This window comes from Pelobates fuscus, chromosome 4 (genome assembly GCF_036172605.1).
Source record: "Pelobates fuscus isolate aPelFus1 chromosome 4, aPelFus1.pri, whole genome shotgun sequence".
Classification (NCBI taxonomy): Eukaryota; Metazoa; Chordata; class Amphibia; order Anura; family Pelobatidae; genus Pelobates; species Pelobates fuscus.
Window position 1 is genome coordinate 102,114,828 of NC_086320.1, and position 20,925 is coordinate 102,135,752.

At 41.8% G+C, this 20,925-nt stretch overlaps 1 protein-coding gene across 1 annotated transcript in view; it reads left to right on the forward strand.

The window, feature by feature from the left end:
• Positions 1-20,925, forward strand: part of CCDC178 (coiled-coil domain containing 178) — a 418,122-nt gene that overhangs the window by 73,969 nt on the left and 323,228 nt on the right. Inside the window, exons 7-9 of the mRNA XM_063451434.1 lie at positions 13,754-13,974; positions 15,493-15,635; positions 18,970-19,123. Coding sequence (XP_063307504.1) covers positions 13,754-13,974; positions 15,493-15,635; positions 18,970-19,123 — 518 coding nt within the window. The remainder of the gene's footprint in view (positions 1-13,753; positions 13,975-15,492; positions 15,636-18,969; positions 19,124-20,925) is intronic.

A 20,925-nucleotide genomic window follows, 5' to 3' on the forward strand; every position in this document is an offset into this window, starting at 1 on the left:
GTTAACCTCTACCACTTCAGCTGGAAGGCTATTCCATGCATCCACTACCCTCTCAGTAAAGTAATACTTCCTGATATTATTTTTAAACCTTTGTCCCTCTAATTTTAGACTATGTCCTCTGGTTGTGGTAGTTTTTCTTCTTTTAAATATAGTCTCCTCCTTTACTGTGTTGATTCCCTTTATGTATTTAAATGTTTCTATCATATCCCCCCTGTCTCGTCTATCCACCAAGCTATACATGTTAAGATCCTTTAACCTTTCCTGGTAAGTTTTATCCTGCAATCCATGAACCAGTTTAGTAGCCCTTCTTTGAACTCTCTCTAAGGTATCAATATCCTTCTGAAGATATGGTCTCCAGTACTGTGTACAGTACTCCAAGTGAGGTCTCACCAGTGTTCTGTACAATGGCATGAGCACTTCCCTCTTTCTACTGCTAATACCTCTCTCCCTATACAACCAAGCATTCTGCTAGCATTTCCTGCTGCTCTATTACATTGTCTGCCTACCTTTAAGTCCTCAGAAATAATCACCCCTAAATCCCTTTCCTCAGATGTTGAGGTTAGGACTCTATCAAATATTCTGTACTCTGCCCTTGGGTTTTTACGTCCAAGATGCATTATCTTGCACTAATCCACATTAAATGTCAGTTGCCACAACTCTGACCATTTTTCTAGCTTACCTAAATCATTTGCCATTTGGCTTATCCCTCCTGGAACATCAACCCTGTTACATATGTTAGTATAAATTGCTATAATAATAATAATAATATCATCCGCAAAAAGACACACCTTACCATCAAGACCTTCTGCAATATCATTAATAAAAATATTAAAGAGAATGGGTCCAAGTACAGATCCCTGAGGTACCCCACTGGTGACAAGCCCAAGCTTCGAATATACTCCATTGACTACAACCCTCTGTTGCCTGTCACTCAGCCACTGCCTTACCCATTCAACAATATTGGAATCCAAACTCAAAGATTGCAGTTTATTGATAAGCCTTCTATGTGCAACAGTGTCAAAAGCCTTACTGAAATCTAGGTAAGCAATGTCTACTGCACCACCCTGATCTATAATTTTAGTTACCCAATCAAAAAAATCAATAAGATTAGTTTGGCATGATCTCCCTGAAGTAAACCCATGTTGTCTCTGATCTTGAAATCCATGTGTTTTTAGATGTTCAACAATCCTATCCTTTAACATGGTTTCCATCACTTTCCCCACTACTGAAGTAAGGCTTACTGGCCTATAGTTGCCCGACTCCTCCCTATTACCTTTCTTGTGAATGGGCACAACATTCGCTAACTTCCAATCTTCTGGGACTACTCCTGTTAACAATGATTGGTTAAATAAATCTGTTAATGGTTTTGCTAGTACACCACTAAGCTCTTTTAATAGCTTTGGGTGTATTCCATCAGGTCCCATTGACTTATTTGTCTTTACTTTTGACAGTTGAAATAGAACCTCTTCCTCTGTAAACTCACGTGTAATAAATGACTCATTTATCCTTTTTTTAAACAGAGGTCCCTTTCCTTCATTTTCAGCTGTAAATACCGAACAAAAATATTCATTGAGGCAGTCAGCTAGACCTTTATCCTCATCTACATACCTTCCTTCTTTTGTTTTTAATCTAACTAATCCTTGTTTTACTTTTCTTTTCTCATTTATATATCTAAAAAAAAGTTTTGTCCCCCTTTTTTTACTGACTGTGCTATTTTCTCTTCTGTGTGTGATTTGGAAGCTCTTATAACTTGCTTAGCCTCTTTCTGCCTAATCTTATAGGTCATTCTGTCTTCCTCACTCTGTTTTTTTTTAATAATTACTAAATGCTAACTTTTTGTTTTTTTACTATTTTGGCCACATCTGCGGAGTACCACAGTGGTTTCTTGAATTTTTTGCTTTTACTGACAAGCCTAATGCAATTTTCTGTTGCCTTCAGTAGTGCAGTTTTTAAATAATCCCATTTCTTTTGGACTCCATTTAAGTTGCTCCAGTCTGATAATGACTCCTTTACACATATTCTAATTTTAGAAAAGTCTGTTTTTCTAAAGTCTAAAACTTTTGTTTTTGTGTGGTGTGACTCAGTCACTGTTCTTATATTAAACCACACTGACTGATGATCACTGGATCCTAAACTTTCACCTACAGTAATATCTGATACCAAATCTCCATTTGTTAACACTAAATCTAGTATGGCCTCTTTACGAGTTGGCTCCTCAACGACTTGTTTTAGAGACAATCCCAGTAGGGAGTTTAGAATATGTGTGCTTCTAGCACAAGTAGCTATTTTTGTTTTCCAATTCACATCAGGAAGATTAAAGTCACCCATGGTGATAACTTCCCCCTTCATTGTCATTTTAGCTATTTCTTCAACTAGTAGATTATCTAATTCTTCAATTTGTCCTGGGGGCCTATAAATCACACCTACACGAATTACTGTGTGATTACCAAATTCTAACGTAACCGAAATGGACTCTATGTTCGTCTCACTAACCTTTATTAGGCTAGATTTTATGCTATCCTTCACATACAGGGCCACCCCTCCCCCTTTCTTGCCTTCCCTGTCTTTTCTATATAAAGAGTACCCTGGTATTGCTATGTCCCAGGCATTTTTTTCATTATACCATGTCTCAGTAACAGCGACTAAATCTACACTATCAGTTGCCATTATTGCCACAAGTTATAGTGGTCCGTTAACACTACTGCAACTTATCACAGTGGATGTGGTGCTGGGAAGCTGTCCCTGGATTTTACCTTTTAATTTCCATGCATTTTCTTTATCTTCAGTGGTGTAGCCGTGTTCCATCCACCTTATTCATTTTATATCTCGCATCTGCACTTTTTCTAGTTCCTTCTTTAAAATTGGCGCCCAAAATCGCACCGTATATTAAAGGTGGGGTCTTTTTTCATTTATTAATATTTTGATCACGTGAATCAGTACCCCTTTTTTATACATGAAAGCACCTTTCTAACTTTTGCATACAGAATTGTTGCCTAGTTTGTTATCTGTAAATGGTCCAAAGTCCTTTTCCTTTAATGTTATTTCTAGCTCAACCTCATTTAATGTATAAGTGGTTTGGGTGTGGGTAGATGAAGGCCCTGTGGGAAACGTCATCTGCCCACACTAGATAGCGCTGTGAAATTCCAGTGCATGCCCAGTTACACACTTGAGCATGCGAACGGGAATTTCATCCATTCATTCGTCAGAAAGACGGATAAATGAATAGAAATGTCAGACGAACATACAAACACAGAATATTGGCGTTCGTTTGTTCGTTCAGTTTATTACAAGGAGGAAGCATTAGTCTGAGCAGCAATGGGTGGCTGTGATTGGCTGAAAGTGTCAGTTGACAACATTCATCGTATTACAATGCCATTGCAGGTATACATCAGTGAGGGTATAAGGAAGTGTACAATCTCTTTTTTAGCCACGCCTAGAGATGGGTCAGGCTATTGGGAAGCCAGGGAACCTCATTCAGTATTCAACAGCTCAAATATTGTGTAACATCAAATGGCAGGACAGTGCCAGGGGACTCCAGACACTATAACCAGTTCAGTGAGATGAAATGGCTATAGTGCCGACAGTGTGCTTTTACACCAGAAAAGTGTTTTTTCCCCCTGCAATGGCCATAAATAGAATCACATTATCCTATATCAGGGGTAGGCAACCTTTTAGCAGCACTGTGCCGATATAGGATTGTGATGTCCCGTAGCGTGCCGGTCCTTTTTTTTTTATAAATCGATGTGTGTATGCTGTCGTATTCTGCTTGTGTTATTTTTACTGTAATTGCTTTGTATCGTTGTATTTGTACGTATATAAGCAGGGCTGTCTTTAATAATGACTGGACCCTGGGCAAAGCATTTGCTTAGGGCCCCCTGGACCCTGTCCCCCCCTTCCCAGGCATGCAATCACGTCCTCCACCTCAACACAGTGGCGGACCTAAAGTAGAGAGGTGCAAGAATTCTTGGTGGTCTCCCTGTTGCACGGGTGATTAAAAGGTAGATCCCCCATCTGTCGTGCAACTCCAGAAATGCATTGACAGCTGGAGCTCTACCATTTACTCATGTTTGCAGGTCTGTATTTAGCACTAAGCAGGTTTTGTGTGTTTTTGTGGAATATGTTTGTATGTGGTGTTGGCATGATTGCAAGCACACACACACACACACACACAGATATACTGACACACACATAGACATGCTGACAGACAAACATACTGACACACACAAAGACATACTGACACATACTGACACACAGACATGCTGACACACAAAGACATTGACACACAAACATACTGACACACAGATATGAGACACGCACAAACATACTGACACACACACACTGACAGACATACTGACACAGACATACAGTTTAAAACTCACCCTCCAGTTTCCTACCTTTCCTGCTGGTGGCTGAAGGCGTTGGGAGTTGGGGTCTAGAGCTCTTGGCCAGCCCCCCTCCAATCTGCCTACTCTTCTTTCCTGCGCACTCCTCTCTTTGTGGGAGGAAATGATGCGTGGCCGTCACTTCCTCCCAGCCTGCTGCCGAAAAGCAAGGGGCCCGCTCGTGCTGTTAAAGCACCTCAGCGTGTGACCGGGTCCCTGCTGACAGAAGCCCAGCGGGTGGTCCTTTGTGCATGGGCCACCCGGTGGGCCTCCTTAGTGTGCAGATTACCAGCCAGAGGGTTAGAAATAGTTGAGGCCAGCAGGGCTCACGGTGCAGCTGCCCAGTTTGCCCCGCGTTAAATAAGGCCCTGCGGATATGAGCTATTATTTTGTTTATGTTCATGAGTAGTTTATGGTATTGTGTATGATACATATGAATGTAAGCTGTGTATGGGTGCTGCTTGTGGAATTGTGTGTGTGTGTGGATGGATATGTCAAAGTGTGTGTTTGGTAGTGTGTGGGGGCTGTTTGGGGTATTGCATGTGGAGTTGTGTGCATGTATGTGGATTGTTAGTGGTGTTTCGTTTGTTCGGATTGTGTGTATGTTTGTGTGTGGGCTGTCCGTATTATTTGTATGGTGGGAAGGGTTATTCTGCATTTCTGTTTATATCTAGCAGTGTGGGTGACTTCCCTGGGTTCCAGTGGGGACTAGTCCGGCCAGGTACATGTCAAGGACAGGAGCTGCAACAGCAACTGCGAGCTGCTCTACTACAGTGTGGCTTCCTATTCACAAGTGCTGGGAGGAAGTGATCTGAGATCACTTCCTCTACGTGCTGCATTGCATAAATTGAGGATTGTCCTTCACCACCTTTTCGGATTAGCAGATATCTAAAGTTTTACTGGGACTCCTGATAGGCCAGAGCCTGTTTGACTCTAGCAGCCTTGAGTGCCGTGCAAAGACACCTCGAGTGCCGTGCATGGCACTAGTGGCGTAGGTTGCCTACCCCTGTCCTATATTGTCTCCAATATCACATGTTCACTTAATGGGTCAGTTCATACAATCCAATTAAATTGTGTGCATGTGCTAGTTTGGTGCCATGTTACATGGAATACAATTTAATCTATACATTGTGAAAACAATTTTAGATGTGAAATGTATATATTATATATATATATATATATAATTTTAATATCTTTATCTGTATGCTGTGTGTTGTCCATGGTTGTGTGCAGTCCCACTACATCCAAGTGACAAGGCTGCATCACGCAACTCTTACCACATGCTAGGAATTGTGAGATGTCACACCTGTCATTTGGGGACAATGTTTCGGGCTGTTTCCATGAGGCACCTTTTGTGAGGATTTTTTTTATCTTTAAGTCTATATGTTTTCAGGCAATTTCTCCAGTAGAGCATGTAAAGCATATAAACTGAATGTGTAGCTACGTGAAAGTGATCTTGTCATCTATACATTTTCTGAATGACAGGTTTATTTTAAAGAAAAACTGTCAAAAGATTGGTATCAAAAACACAGATTGTAATATAGCCCCTTTGTGTATTATTTAGAAATGCATGTGTATATAAACTACCATATTTTTCTGTGTATAAGACGCTCCCATGAATAAGACGACCCCTATTTTTTGAGTCCAAAATTAAGAAATCAATATTTTTTTTGTATAAATTATATATATTTTTGAGATTTCAAGAAGCTTTCAACTTTGTGGGGTACAGAAAGGAAAAAAGGTTGCAACGTATTACAAGCATAGTGGTTACATTTTTAGGTTTTAACATTTTACTGTTTACATTTGTTTTTTCAGTTGTCATCCCTGTGCTTAGTTACTGTGTTGTGGGCGTTAGACTATGGTATTGTTGTGGTGGACTCAGTCATGTTCAACGCCTTGTTCGTGGGCTCTATGAGGTGTCATGATCCTACTCTGTATTTTGCGTTGTGTTGTCTCGGTCCTATGGGGATGTGGTGTTGCCTCCGGAGTTGGGGGTTTAGAACTTGGAGATTGTTCTTGTGTCTTTATGTCGTTTTGTTGTGTTTGGTTGAACTCGTGGAGTTCTCCTGAGTCAGGTCAGGTGGTTGTTTGTAGTTGTTATGTTTGCGTGTTTATGTGGGTGGTTTCTGTTAGTAGTGGTGAATAGGTGTGTGGTGTGGGTGGGTGTGGGAAAGGGGTGGAATGTGGAAGGGAGGGGGGCAGTCCGTCCCACCCCCCCTCGCCGCACGAGTCCTCCTACAATGCCAACCAGGGGTCCCAGATCTTATGAAAAGATCTGGTATTCTCATGTACTAGTGCGGACAGTTCGTTCATCTCCATAGCCTCCTTAATCTTTCTCTGAGCCTCCGGGGCCGCTGGGATTTCTGGGCTGCCCCAGTGGATAGCTATTGTTCTACGCGTTGCTAAGGCCACCTTTGCTACTAGCTTGTTTTGTGCTCGGGTCAGGTTTTCATGGGGCTTGGACAGCAGCCAGATCCATGGGTCTAGGGGGACGTCAGTTTGTAATGCTCTCGAGGTGGTAGCGGCCCTTTCTTTCCATATTTGGGTTAAATGTCGACATTCCCACCACATATGAACGTATGTTCCCTTTTTGCCACACCCTTTCCAGCATCTGTCCGAGTCTGTACGTTTCATTTGTTTGAGTCTCAAGGGGGTGAGGTACCACCTGAGCAGGGTTTTATATGCCTGCTCCTTGTGATTAATACATATGGTCACTGTCGCTATTGCTTCCCGTATGTCCGCCCAGTCCAAGGGGTCCCCTGGGGGACCAAGGTCCCTTTCCCAGGCCTTTATGTAGGAGAAGGCGTCAGGTGGGGTTTTAAGTGTCATGAGGTTGTATAGATTGGATATCTGGCCCTTGTGTATTGGGTTGTTCAGGCAGCCCCTTTCGAATGCTGTTGGTTTCATCACCGTCGCTGCAGCTATGCTGGGGGTTGACAAGAAGCTTCGGAGCTGGAGATATCGGAAGTGATCGAACGTGTTATACGGTGTGTCATTCGGCAGGTCTGGGAAGGGAATCCTAGTGAGTTCGTTGTCCTCATAACGGGTGAAGTGTTGGGGTGTCATTCCCGGGGTGAATTGAGGGTTTCTCAGTATGGGCATAAGGGGTGAGGGCGTGTTTATGAGGTTGTACTTGTCGGTTGCCCTGTTCCACATGTGAATGGCTGTCGTGAGGGCTGGTGTCGTATTTGGCTGCTGTGGTCTGTGTAGTTTTGGTATCCATAGGTAAAGTGTTGGCAGGTCACGTCCGAATAGGTCATGCTCCAGGTCCACCCACGGTTTTACCCCTGGAGGGGCATGCATGGTTTGAATTTGTGCAATTTGGGATGCTTGGTGGTAGTCCCAGAAATTCGGCAGGCCTAATTCCCCTTTTTTGTGTGGAATATACAGGGTAATTTGTTTAATTCTAGCTCTTTTTCCTGCCCAAATGAATTTATCTATGTGCATTTGAAGATTTTTTAAGTCTGCTCGTGAAAGTGGGATGGGGAGGGTTTGGAATAGATATAGAAAACGTGGAAGTAAGTTCATTTTGATCGCTGCCAGTCTTCCCAGCCATGAGATGGATAATTGTTGCCATGTTTGCAGGTCTCTCAGGGCCTGGTCGATTAGTGGGGGGTAGTTTAGTCTGTATGTAGAGTGTAGGTCCGCGGGTAGGTCGATTCCTAGGTAATGAATACTATGTGTTTGGAAGCGGAATGGGTAGGTTTGTTGCAGTAGTGTTCGTGCGTGGGGTGGGATCTGTATTGTCAGGGCTTCTGTTTTCTCTATATTGAGTTTATATCCTGAGATTTTTGCGTATTCGTCTAACAAGTCTAGCAGAGGGGGTAGTGACGTTGCTGGGTCGGTCAAGGTTAGAAGCAAGTCGTCCGCATATGCCGCCACTTTGTATTCCTCTCGTCTTATTTTTATGCCTTGTATTGCGGATCTTTTGTAATAGGGGTTCGAGGGAGAGGGCAAAGAGGAGGAGGGGCAGGGGGCATCCCTGTCGAGTACCGTTATGTATTTGGAATAGGGTTTGGTGAGCGTTTGGTATTGGTAGCCGTGCTGTTGGGGTGGTGTAGAGGGTGTGGATTGCTTGTAGTAGAGCCCTGGGGAAGCCGAACCTCGTCAGGCAGCGAACAAGTATGGCCAGAGGATCCTGTCAAATGCCTTTTCGGCGTCTAGGGATAGTAATAGCGTTGGGATCCGTCTGTGGGTGGCTGTCCATATTAGGTCGTAGGTGCGTCTCGTGTTGTTGTAGGCTTATCTGTTGGGTATAAAGCCCACTTGGTCCGGGTGGATCAGTTTTGGGAGGAAGTGCTTAAGTCTGTTCGCAATAAGTTTGGTAAATAATTTAACGTCTACATTTAGGAGTGAGATGGGGCGATAGTGTCCCTGGTCTTGTAGGGATTTGTTCGGTTTTGGTATTAGGCTAATATTAGCTTGGAGCATTTCCGATGGGAGCGGTTCTCCTTTGAGGATTGATGTGAATAGCTCACTAAGGTATGGGAGTAAGGTTGCGGAGTACGTTTTATAGTATGGTCCTGAGTAGTCGTCGGGGCCCGGGCATTTGTTGGTTTGGAGAGCCTTAATCGTCTCTGCCACCTCCTCTATTGTAACGTCTGCTGCTAGGGATTCTCTTGCTTTGTCAGTGAGTTACGGTAGAGGTATGCTTTGCAAATAGCGTGCTATGGCTTCCTCTGTGGCGTTTGCGTTGTGCCGAGATTGGGGGTCATGGTCGTATAGGGAGGTATAGAATTGGGTGAAGGTTTCTGCTATCTGTTCGGGTAGGTATTGTGTTTGGCCGTCTGGGGATTTAATCGAGGCTTACCGGTTATGTTGCATTTTCTTTTTAAGTCTGTTGCCAAGAGGGAGTCTGCTTTATTAGATTTCTCATAAAAAATCTGCCTTGTCCATAGCAGTGCTTTTTTCGAGTCTTGGGCCATGAATTCATATATGGCTTGTTTGTGTACCTGTATCTGTTGTTGTAAGTCGGGGTGGGGTTTTGTTTGTGCGCGTCTTGCGTCTTGCGGAGTTCGGTGAGGTGGTGGTTTAGTCGGGAAAGTTTCTCTTTTTTTGTGAGCGGAGGCCGCCGAAGTAAGGCTGCCTCTGATGACTGCCTTATGCGCCGCCCAGAGCATGCCTGCCGAGGGTACTGAGCCTTTATTGGTTTTAAAGAAGTCCTGTATGGCTTCATTGATTGTGTTTTTGATGTGTGGGACGTGGAGTAATGTTGGGTTTAGGCGCCAAGCCCATTGTCTGGTCGTATTTGGGAGCATTATAGTTATAGTAATGTCTGCGTGGTCCGACCACGTGATTTGTCCTATCTCTGTCCTGTCAGTGTGTTGCATTAGGGATGGGGAGGTCAGGAAAATGTCAATGCGTGAGTAGGACTTACGTGGGTGGGAAAAGAATGTAAAGTCCGTTGTCAGTGGGTGTTGTGTTCTCCACATGTCCACTAGGTTCGTGTTTGTTAAGAAAGAGTGGAATAGTTTGTCTGTTTTTACCTCGGGTGGGGGTAGCTGTCCCCGGTGTTGCGTTCTGCTTCTGTCATCGCGTTAAAGTCTCCCCCCACCAGGGGAATAGAGCCAGGTGGGGCTGCAGGGCCGTCCAGAAATGTGCATTCGGTACCGTTGGGGCATATACCGACGTGATTGCATATTTATTCGGGCCTAGGTGTCCCGTTACAGTAAGGAACCGTCCCTGAGGGTCTGAGGCGGCATTAGTAAATTGTATGGGACAGGTTTTGCGAATGAGGATGGCTACCCCGTTATGTTTCCCTTGGCGTGAGTTTACCTGGTGGCTCTCTGTGTAGTATCTGTTACGTAGTGGGGAGGGCCTGCATTGCTCAAAGTGCGTCTCCTGTAGAAGGAGGACGTCTGCCTTAGTTCTGGTGGCCCATCTGAGGACTCGTGCCTCTTGTTCGGGTTGTTCAGGCCCTTGCAATTTATCGAGAAACATGTTAGCGTGGCGGTTGGCATTGTGTCACTGTTACTATTGCACTCGGCGTGCGGTGTGGGGGGGGGCAGGGAGGGGGTGTTAGGGTCGGGTCTGCGCTGGGGGGGGTGGGGTCGCGGGAGTGTAACTGCAAAGGCTTGGTCTTACGAAGTGCGTGCCAAGCCTGGAGGGCGGGGGGGGGGGGTAATGTAGGGGTTGTGGATATGGTTCGATTCACCCTTGTGAGGGGTGGTTCGCGTGTGATGTGTGTGAGGGGTGAGAAGAGGAGGGATGGTCACGTCCACTTCTCCTCCCCCCCCGTGATGTGTTACCTTGTGTACCTGGTGTTTTGTCCTATGTACCTCGGCTCTCTGTCGAGGGCTTGTGGGGTTCCAGTCTGGGCGTGCCGGTAACTATATACATGGAAACAAGAAAGGGGAAAAAATAATACCCAACGTGTTTAGAATGACTGTATAGATGTGCAGAGTTTCTCTCAAAGGGAGGAAGTACTCCCTTGCCTCCTCAGGTGTTGTCTAGTGGTCTCCTGTCTTTTGCTCTGTCCGTGCAGGAGGGGGTTCCCATTTGGGGGGTGGGCCGGCCAAAATGGGGCCTATTGTTGCCTAATCTGTCTTTAGGGGGGTCCCCGGTGGGGTGCAGTGCCTCCTTACCCGGTCACGGGGGGCTATTGAACCTCATCATCCGTCTCCCCGTAAGGCCCTCTTGACCCTTCTGATAATTAACTCGCCCCTCCTTCCGGGGTGCCTGCTTAGGTCCTGGCTTATCTCTGCCCCCTCCCTCCCGCCCCCCCTCCCCATCCCCCCTGGTCCCGTCTATTACTCCCCCATTGAACAAAAGCGATTATGCATGTGTTTTTTTTTTTGTTTGTTTTTTTATAAAGGGGGGAAGATTATATAACTTCAGTGAAGCTGAAGGATCCACTGTATAGTTAGGTGCTCCAGGGGGGTACAGCGTATCTGGTTAGGACGCATATTCGTTTTCAATTAATCCAGGGGATGGGGGTCCCCATGGGGTTTGTAGGCGATGGTTCAGGTCCCCCCCCCCCCTTTTTTTTAAACAAAAAAAAAAGTAAACATAAGCCAGGGGGAATCAGTCCCATCCCTTTTCCACACATGTCACAGTTTTTTTTTTTTTTTAAACGGTATAAGACAGGAGGTTTAAATTGCCAGTACATTAAAACATTATAAAGCATAATAAAAGTGTTCTACAATAAAAAAGGATATCAACGTGAGCCATATGACGTAATGGCGGTAAAAGTGTCCTGGGAGTGAGAGTCTCTGCTACGGTCGTGGCAGGAGCTTAGGGCCGCTGTGGGCTGCCGTCTTGTAGTCTTGGAGGTGCCCTTTTTCTCAGCGTTCGTCGAGGTGAGTGGCTGGTGGGTTCCTGTTTTCCCTGGGAGCTTCCCCTGGGGCCAGATGGTCTGTTCGGTTGTAGAGGTAGAAGCGTGAGGCCTAGGGATTCTGTGAAGGGGATCGTCTCTGCTGCGTTCAACAGTATGTGTGTCTGGTTTTCTCTGCGGACCAGTAACTTGAAGGGATGTCCCCACATGTACCGTATGCCGTGGTGGTTAAGGGTGTTTGTCAGTTGCCGCAGATCCCTCCTTTTCTTAAGGGTCGTAGGCGCCAAATCCTGAAAAAGGGCTCTGGTGTGTTGCTGGAAGGTTGGGGGGGTTTGTCTTGCTTGTTGGACCAGTTGCTCCTTAATGGGGAAACGGTGCATCTGCACTATTACATCCCTGGGGGTGTCTGGATTCAGTGCCAGAGGTCTAAGCGCTCTGTGTGCTCTATCCATTGCGAGGTCTTGCAGTGAGGCCTCTGGCAGTAACTTTTTAAATAGGTCAGTGAGGGAGGCCTGTAGTTGGTCGTTGGTTACTGTTTCTGACAAGCCTCTCACCCTGATATTATTTCTCCTGGACCTATTATTAAGGTCTTCTATCTCTTCCTCTAGTGCTGCAAGTTTGCCATGTAGGTAAGTAATATCTTGGGAGTGGGAAGAGGTGGTTTCTGCCAGTTTGGTAAGTTTGGTCTCTGCAGGTTCTGTGGGGTGTGACAGGGCCTCCAGATCATTTTTAAGTGACTGGATTTGGCGGTTCAGTTCTGCCTTAGTGTGTGCCTTAATTTCTGCAGTGGCTTCTTGCAGTAGATTTTGTAAGTCCCCTTTCGTTAGAGGGGAGTCTGCTGTGGCCGGGTACCTACTTTGTCCTGTTTCTATTTCGGAACCCTCCATGTCTGAGCGGCAAGATGGCGGTTTTGGCGCGCTCTGCGGGCGGAATATCGATGCCACTGAAGGGATTTTCTCGTTCTTCCTCTTCCATGGGGGAGGGAGTGCCCGGGTCTGTGGAGGCTAGATTGCCTTTTTTTCGGGTGTTTCGTGCCCGCGGTAGCTGATGGTGGCGGATTGCGATCACGGGGGAGAGAGAGCCGCCGGACTAAGCGTCCATCTTCTATCGCGGTCAGGCTCCGCCCCCCAAGAAATCAATATTTTAAACATCAAATAGAACAACTTTGCTATTTTAGAGGTGTCTTCTGAGGAGAGCAAACACCTCTGCTTCTCATGCCTCCCCTGTGCTACGGTACTCTGTGATGTTAATGGCTCTTTAGTGCATGCTGGGAGACAACAGCTCCCACAATACAGCTTGTGGTGTGAGGGCATACTGGGGACATCACAGTAGTATTCCCTCTGCTCCCTGATCTCAATTTCCTTTATATGGCTGCTCCTTTTATGGTGTGGCATGTCCCTGGAGCTCCGTTGGTGGTAACTGCTGATGTCTGCTCCGGCTCCCAAGCTTTTAGGGACCTCTTCCTCCTTGCCACAGCAATCAGAAGTGGATCGGCGGGAGGAAGGCAAGGATTGTGTGTGGGCTATGGCACACTGAAATGCGGCAGGAGCCATCTTAACTTAGGCCTGCACACAAGTGTTTTTTTTAACCCCTGCAGTGACATTCTGTGTATAAAACGACCCTCAATTTTAGACTAAAAAATTTAGAAAAAAACAGTCTTATTCATGGAAATATACAGTAATACGTATTTTTAGTGCATTTTCTAAGGTCATCTTCAGACGCTTAGAAATGCTGCTTATCTTATAAACGGTGTTTCTGATCAAAAGCTAATTATTTAAAATGGCCACACTAATACAGCAAAGGTAAGCAAGGCGGTGCACTGAGTTTAAGTAATTTCTTATACATAAATCCTACACATGTATACACTCTATAAGGCTATAATGACTGTAATCTTTTATTTTCAATAAGAAAAAAAAATCAATTTTACTTTAATTAAGTTGATTGTGTTTCCGACAGCAGAATAATGAGCGTAATCATTTTCTACATTTTTCTATGTCTATGCTTGTTTTTCTTAAATATGGAGTGTATTAACCTTTGCACATATTTTATGGCTGTATTCTTTGGTAAGCAAGCTACTAGCTGATATTTTTCCTTGCAGAGTATGAGTCTGTTAACCAGGATATCTCAGAGCTACAGTGGCATATCACATGTAAAAAACAAGACCTAGAACATGCGTTGAGCAAAGCTTGCAAGACAGAGACAGAGAATGCAAAAATACAGGAGGAAATTGACTTTATTAAGAAACACAGCCCCCTGCTGGAAGAAAAGCTCAATCACGAGTGTGATGTCATGGCTAAAATAAAGCAGGCACAGGAAGAGGTAAGTCCTGTCCTTTCTGCAATAGTTGAGCAAGATTTTGTGTTTTAGTATGCAAAAAAAGGTAAAATAATTTAAAGAGATAGCTACATTAAAATCATATATATTTAATTAAAGGGACACTATAGTCATCAAACAACTAAAACTGTTTTGCTGTATAGATCATAAATAAATAAAATATCCATGCAGTTTCACTGCTCAATTTCCTGCCATTAGGAGTTAAATCACTTTGTTTATACAGCCCTAGTCAAACTTCTGTGCTCTAACTTGCACAGCCTTCCTAAACACTTCCTTTAAAGATAATATAAAATGGTGAGAGCACTCTTAATACATTAAAATTACCAACGCTTCATAGGGAATATTCCTAAAAAATGAGATAAAAAGACCATAGGGTAATATAGTTACAACTAATATAAAACACCTAATTATTGGTCAAACTCACATATATGTGAGTCACTTAAAAGCTGACTCAGACTGGAAAGCGGAGAAGAGCATCTATATTGGTGGATATCTGTTAGGATTCAGGATACTTTCTGTAGTGCCAGACGGTAATCTCTCCAAAGGACCCAGGATGCAGGATCAATTCGAAAATAATTTATTCAGACACAAAACACAAATAAAATCAAACAGATTAAGTCCAACCAAGAATATCCCCACCTGACGTGCGTTAGGAATAGGAATAATCCCTATGAAGCTTTGGTAATTTTAATGTATTAAGAGTGCTCTCACCATTCTATATTATATTTTACTTGTATTTCACTTGTATGTGTGTGGAGTGGTGCACATAGGTGATAGCAGCACCAGATTTTTCACTTCTCCCAACATTTTGTTTTATTGTATTATACTTCCTTTAAAGAGTCATCTAATGTTTACACAACTTTTATTGTAAATTCTGTTTATCTTATAATTTATTATCTCCTGCTCTGTTAATAGTTTGCTAGACCCTGTAGGAGTCTCCTGTGTGTGATTAAAGTTAAATTTACAGATCAGGAGATAAAAAACGTTTAAAGTATATTACATTTGATTGAAATGGAAATATCTTTTTTAATGCAGGCTTTGTCAGTCACAGCCAGGGGAGATGTGGCTATGGCTGCATAAACAGAAACAAAAGTGATTTAACTCCTAAATGGCAGAAAATTGAGCAGTTAAACTTGTGGCATGATCTATACACCAAAACTACGTTTAAAAAAAAAAGTTATTTTGGTAACTATAATGTCCCTTTAAGCATATTTGTTGAATCGATACGTATTATTGTTGGCAATAAAAATATGTATCATTTCAAAATATCAGTTTTCAGTGCAGAACTTTTTAATTTACATTTCCTGAAAATTTGATATTTTTTTTAAAAGGTTCATGGACGCTGTAGTTTGTCAACAGCTGGGAAAAAATAACACTTCTTGAAAAATCTTGTAGTTAAAGTCTTACTGCAGAGATGATGTTGGGCAGAACAATAACACATTCCTGAAATTGGATTGCAAAATCTTAGATCAAGCAATAATTCTTTATCTTGTTGCATTTAAGGCATCAGCATTACTGACGGAAGCTGAACTTACCTGTAAAGCTTCAGAGCTAAAATTTGAAGAAGGTGTTGCAGCAGCCAATCAAGAAAGGATGATAATGGCTACACAACTGGGTCAGATGAAAACAACCCTCCAATCCTGCAAGTAAGCGTACAATGGATAACCAGGGTGTAATTTTCTTATCATTGAGTTATGATTAGTTGACATTGCAAAACTGAGGTCCACATGCCATTTAAATCATTATACATTGGTCTTACTTTTTGCCACTTTTACACCAAACTTTATCACTGTAGTTATTTGTGAACTACATCTCTCTAAAGAACAGCTCAGCATAATGAGAGATGTAGTTCTCAAAAATCTTCAGTCTACATACATCTTGTGATTTATGGAGGATCCTGCAAGACTATAGGATACTCCATAGACAGAATCAATTCCCTGCAGCAGTTGCTGGTGACGCTCAGTGTCAAGAAGTGACAAGCAGAGGAAAAATACTGAGACAAAGTAGTTCGTACTTTGTCTCAGAATATCTTTTGGCTGGGTTGAAATTCCAATACAATCAATTTGAGTATTTCATAAAGAGGAGGGGGGGGGGTTAAAATGCTACTTTAATGACAAACCAATATAGATAGCACCCCGAACAACATTAATGACAAGCCAATATAGATGGTGCCCCGAACAACATTAATGACAAACCAATATAGATAGCTCCCTGAACAACATTAATGACAAACCAATATAGATAGCTCCCCGAACAACATTAATGACAAGCCAATATAGATGGTGCCCCGAACAACATTAATGACAAACCAATATAGATAGCTCCCTGAACAACATTAATGACAAACCAATATAGATAGCTCCCCGAACAACATTAATGACAAACTAATATAGATAGCTCCCCGAACAACATTAATGACAAACTAATATAGATAGCGCCCCGAACAACATTAATGACAAACCAATATAGATAGCTCCCCGAACAACATTAATGACAAACCAATATAGGTAGCTCCCCGAACAACATTAATGACAAACCAATATAGGTAGTGCCCCGAACAACATTAATGACAAACCAATATAGATAGCGCCCCGAACAACATTAATGACAAACCAATGTAGATAGCGCCCCGAACAACATTAATGACAAACCAATATAGATAGCGCCCCGAACAACATTAATGACAAACCAATATAGATAGCGCCCCGAACAACATTAATGACAAACCAATATTGATAGCGCCCCGAACAACATTAATGACAAACCAATATTGATAGCACCCCGAACAACATTAATGACAAACCAATACAGATAGCGCCCTGAACAACATTAATGACAAACCAATATAGATAGCTCCCCGAACAACATTAATGACAAACCAATATAGATAGCTCCCCGAACAACATTAATGACAAACCAATATAGGTAGCGCCCCGAACAACATTAATGACAAACCAATATAGATAGCGCCCCGAACAACATTAATGACAAACCAATATTGATAGCACCCCGAACAACATTAATGACAAACCAATACAGATAGCGCCCTGAACAACATTAATGACAAACCAATATAGGTAGCGCCCCGAACAACATTAATGACAAACCAATGTAGATAGCGCCCCGAACAACATTAATGACAAACCAATATAGATAGCGCCCCGGACAACATTAATGACAAACCAATATAGATAGCGCCCCGAACAACATTAATGACAAACCAATATTGATAGCACCCCGAACAACATTAATGACAAACCAATACAGATAGCGCCCTGAACAACATTAATGACAAACCAATATAGATAGCGCCCCGAACAACATTAATGACAAACCAATATAGATAGCGCCCCGGACAACATTAATGACAAACCAATATAGATAGCGCCCCGAACAACATTAATGACAAACCAATATAGATAGCGCCCCGAACAACATTAATGACAAACCAATATTGATAGCACCCCGAACAACATTAATGACAAACCAATACAGATAGCGCCCCAAACAACATTAATGACAAACCAATATTGATAGCACCCCGAACAACATTAATGACAAACGAATATAGATAGCGCCCCGAACAACATTAATGACAAACGAATATAGATAGCGCCCCGAACAACATTAATGACAAACCAATATAGATAGCGCCCCGAACAACATTAATGACAAACCAATATAGAAAGCGCCCCGAACAACATTAATGACAAACCAATATAGATAGCGCCCCGAACAACATTAATGACAAACCAATATAGATAGCGCCCCGAACAACATTAATGACAAACCAATATAGATAGCGCCCCGAACAACATTAATGACAAACCAATATAGATTGCTCTCAGAATACTTTTTTGGTGGATACTACCCTTTCCCACACACTTATTTGTTTTGCGGAGTCTTTTATTTTCCACTATATAAATTCCATTTTCCAGCAGAAATGTTAATACAGTAGCACTAGAAATAAAAATTTTAACCAAAGTTGCCTTCTCCTAAACATGGAAAAAACTTGCTAAGCAAAAGAAAAGGACATAAAAATACACAACAAAAAACTTCATTATATTAAAACAAAGTTAAAGTGGAGCAAATAAGTTTAGATCTGATTCATATGCAATGATGTCCCTTATGTATACAGAAATAGTGATTCATAACTTCTAAGCACATTGCATCAGCTAATCCTCAATTCACCATATTCTTTCAAATTAGCTACTCTAATAGCTGCGCTTAATGATTCACACACCATTTCAATTTGAGAATACGAGAATCACATTTTTTCAGAATCCTGTACTTTTGCCAGCATTATTTAGGATTCACACTACAGGTGTCAAGTATGTAGTCACTAGTAACTTTAAAATAAAGCTTTAACATGCAACAAATGATTATTCTCTAAACCGAGAACTGTCAGTATGATTAACCAGGCATTTTCTTTTTATTTTAGACCAAAATATGAGAATTGGAGAGAAACTCCAGATCTCATATTTTGGTCTAAAATAGAAAGAAAAAAACTCCTGTCAACGCTTGGCTACTATAGCCTAAAATTTGCAGTTCTGTAATCAAATCCCAATATTTTTCTTTTTAATGAATAACTCGCTGAGTGTCCAAATGTCTCTCTTAAAACTTCCTCAATGTGTTTTTTTTTTTAGGAAGTTTTAAGAGAGATGTGACGCTTCATTAGTAGTTGTGCAAAGTCTAACAAAAGCTCCATCTATATGAAACATTTATGAGTTCTGATTACACATACCAAGAGATCCCTGTTATCCCAGATAATCACATTTTCAGCACTTTTACTCATCTAAAAAAAAACCTTCCAAAGCCGGAAAGATAACATACTGATTATATTTTTTTTGTTAGATAAAAGTTCAGTCGCTGCTGAAAGGTGGCATTTGGCTACAGCTGGCATGGAGTATTATATTACTTTTGGCCAATCATGCACAGCACCAATTGAATTGCTTCATGTTGCTTTTTTCTTTAAAACAGAGATAACTTATGCCGTGCACAAACTGTGTTTGCTGAAGACAATGCCCTCATTTTAAACATCGAGAAACAGATTGCAGATGGTAAAAAAATATGTACTGAGGTACAGAATGAAAAGCGGCAGGCCAAAGAAACTGAAGATTCATGGAACCGTCAGGTGAGCCGTATGATCGTATTAGCCTTCCACTCATTTTTATTTGTTTATTTTTTTGGTGATCCATTTATCCCTGATTTTACTGACTAAAACAGATACAAGATAGTGCACATTTAGTGAGATCACAACACATTTATATCTTAAAGATATTCCTGCCTGAAGATACCTTCCTTCTTTTTTCTGATATTTTTAAGAAATTGACAATGTGGCTGTGCATCACATAATTTGTGACATGCAGGTACATAGAACTTGTGGGATGTCGCCTTGTAAAACTGGGGTTAGATGGCTCTGTGTGCCTCTCATATTTCAAACTTAGTTGTAGTCTTTACTGCTATGCCTGAGGCAGTTGACAAAGCAGCAGACGACTAAGTAAATCAAGAAAATACACAAATCACTTTTTTATCTACACATGGACTAACAATTTCCCTAGCACAATGTATAGTTAATCTCTACTCCCTTACCAAGCCAAGTGATACTATGTTTGACACAGCTATATTTTACGGTCTTGTGTTTCACTGTGCTTTAAGGAAAATTAGAATGTACCATTCACTCATATTATACCACCTGCTAGGGTATGTCAAAGTAAATCAAATAAAGGTAAATCTTATGGAACAATACTTACATATGGAAAATATAAATACTTTGTACACTACTATACACAGCTCTTTGCATCTGTAGTAATGTTTATAACTATATGTTCATTCTGTGAACAATATAGGCGTGTAAAATATGTGAATAAGTGGCCAACATCAACTAAGTATTAATGAACATACCTGGGAAAGCAGTTCAGTATCTTGGAGCTCTCTCTGTTTTTCCATGATGGTACAAATGAAAAGTACAGAGAGAAACAAGACAAACTAATTCCTAAACTAAATCCTAATTGTGTGCATGATTTCCAAAACAATCTGTAAGAATGCTATCGTTTAGGGGAGAATTGAGAACCACTTTGGTAGTGGGCAGTATTAGCCACCACCCCTGCAACTGCTGGTCCACACACTGCCCAAAGGAATAGCCAAGCAGCTGTCAAAGCCAGATCTTCTAGGATATATCTGGAAAGTTCACAGGTGAAGTAGAGGGCTTGATTTACATGGTTGCTGGATGCCACTTAATTTGTCAGTAAATTGTATATAATACTTTGTAAATATTATAATAATTAATTTTTCTCATCCTGCTGGCGATGTTTCAACTAACAATTTGAAAATATTGGGATGGGATCATAAATGAAACTTTCAGTATCAAACCTACCAATGCATGAACATTTGTACGAGAGAAACATATTGGTCCAATGATACCTTGATATCTTCAGAATAATGATGGTATAGCCAGGTCTTTACCATTACCTGAATGTACCATTACTGGGCCACTTTATGTTGGCTCCCTTTGCAGTTCTATTTGGTGAGTGCTAGACTACCCTGTTGGGTATTCCCTTGCATAAGTGGAATATTTAGCCAGGCTTGCATCTAGAGTGGAAAGTTGCCACTAAGAAAACTGTAAATTAAAAATTGTCAGGGAACACAGCAATCAACTTAAAACAGCATCATAATTGTAGTGCAGACTCATCCATGACTTTTCATTGGTTTCTGTATGTGTTTTGAAAACTTTATAAAAACATATTAAAGCTAGTATATAAATTAAATGGGAGGAGTCAATGATCTTTTACATCTAAGCAATGTTTCCACAAAATGCTTGAGTTGGCACATTTTGAAAAATAATTATTCCAAATATCGCTATAAGTGATATCCATTACTAAGAAAATGACAAATCTTGGTCAAAAACACTGAAGAGTATAAACATCTTGTTATTGA